A 1,860-nucleotide genomic window follows, 5' to 3' on the forward strand; every position below is an offset into this window, starting at 1 on the left:
TTATACATGGCATAATTTATGTGCTTGTACATATATATGTAACAGTTTTCTCAAAATATGATTTTTGGACTATCTATATCAGCATAACAGAGTTGTTGATAAAATTAATACAATTTCTTGAGCCTTACCTCAGCCTTCATGAATCAGAATCTCTAAGAGTGAGATCTGGAAATCATCATTACAATAGGTTTCTCAGGTGATTATGCTCACACCTACCGTGAAAACCTCTGCCCTGGACTCTAAGTTCTCAGGCAATAGAAACAAGAGTGTGTTTTGTATCACCGGTGTCTGGCAGTGCCTGGCCTAAGGTAGGTGCTGTTGTTTTTTATAGCAAATTATTGGTTTCAGCTGATCTGCCTAAATTGATACATAAAAGCATTTGGCTACTACTTATTTATAAAGATATGCCTAAAGAAATTTGTAACAAATTTCTCATAGTATGCATATGAATTTGTTTTCATCAATATGCAGTGACTTACAACATTTCCTTCTAACTGCTTCAGAAAGAAGCAACCAGAATTTTTGAAGCTGCTCTAGACTTTGATGTGAGAATAGGTACCTAATTATAGAGCCAAAATATGTATCATAAATGGATCGTTTTTCCACTAAAAAAATTTTATATCTGACAGATTCTCAACATAAATACATATGGAAAGGATCTAAGCTAGCCAAGAAGTTTTAATCATAGAGTTTAGGGCAAGAGAGATGTATAAATTGTATATATATGGACAAATCATATGTAATTAAATATCTGATTTGAAGATAGCCTTTAAACCAAGGCAAAAAGCCCACTTTGTCAAGTATTCCTCTTAAACTGTTAGTTCCCTAAGATCAGGAGACATGACTTATGCATTACTTTATCCCCAGGGCCTAGCATAGTGCTAATTTACTCAACACATGTATGTTGAATTGCCTTAATTCATTAGTTATCTACTGCAACTTCCTAGGAAATTTAGCATATAGCAAACCTACTACAGCAGATGTAATGGGAAACAGCAATGTCCTAAAAATGCTAGTGATTTTAAGGGTGTCATACAGTCTGTACACACTCATCTGAAAAATATTACAATGGGACATTCAACATGTCAAAAGAATTATCCCATGCAAAATCTTGCAATTACTTTGGTTAAAGAATGGATTTAATGAACTGAAATCAAGATCGCAGGATCAACACATACAGCATTAGTTAGAACTGAGCTATCTAAACAACAGCTATAAGTAACAACCTTAACCTAAGTCAATCATTTCACATGTGGCTCTGTCTGATCACAATATGAACCAAGTCAAAGAGTATGTAAAATCTGATATAAATACACTGCTTTCCGAGTGTGTAATGAAACTGAGTATGTATTTCATAAGGATTGTTCAAAATATACTATAACCTGAGCTACATTTTACAAATATTATTCCCTAATACATTGTTATAGAAAATAACTAAGATTATAATTCATGTCATTTGAGAGGAATAATGAGCACAGTTGGACTTTTGGTTTTGGAAGAAAAGTCCAGAACATTTAGTTAACATAAATAAGTTTAAATTATATAACTGCAAAAACTAATTTTCAGGTGCCTAGTAAACTGCTAAGAAACAAGCTACTAAATAAGTAAGCCACCAACATGGTACTGCTGCCTTAGAGTCAATCTTACCTGTTTTTGGCTGTTTTCCATTTGATGATGGATTCTGGGCACTCTGCAAAATGCCCCAAACAACTGCATTATCAGCAAGTGCACTTATGCTATGGTCTGGGATCCATTCCCTGTCTTTTGAAATGGAAAAATGGTAAGAAAATATGAAGCTTATAAAGAAAAAAGTCTATATTGTCAGTTTATCATATTTTTTGTCTTACTGGACAATATTTA

At 33.3% G+C, this 1,860-nt stretch overlaps 1 protein-coding gene across 1 annotated transcript in view; it reads right to left on the bottom strand.

Moving 5' to 3' along the window:
* The window catches only part of ZBBX (zinc finger, B-box domain containing), a 114,431-nt gene that overhangs the window by 19,817 nt on the left and 92,754 nt on the right, over window positions 1-1,860 (bottom strand). Inside the window, exon 16 of the mRNA XM_012640159.1 lies at window positions 1,648-1,796. Coding sequence (XP_012495613.1) covers window positions 1,648-1,796 — 149 coding nt within the window. The remainder of the gene's footprint in view (window positions 1-1,647; window positions 1,797-1,860) is intronic.

This window comes from Propithecus coquereli, unplaced genomic scaffold (genome assembly GCF_000956105.1).
Source record: "Propithecus coquereli isolate 6110/MARCELLA unplaced genomic scaffold, Pcoq_1.0 Scaffold15, whole genome shotgun sequence".
Lineage (NCBI taxonomy): Eukaryota > Metazoa > Chordata > Mammalia > Primates > Indriidae > Propithecus > Propithecus coquereli.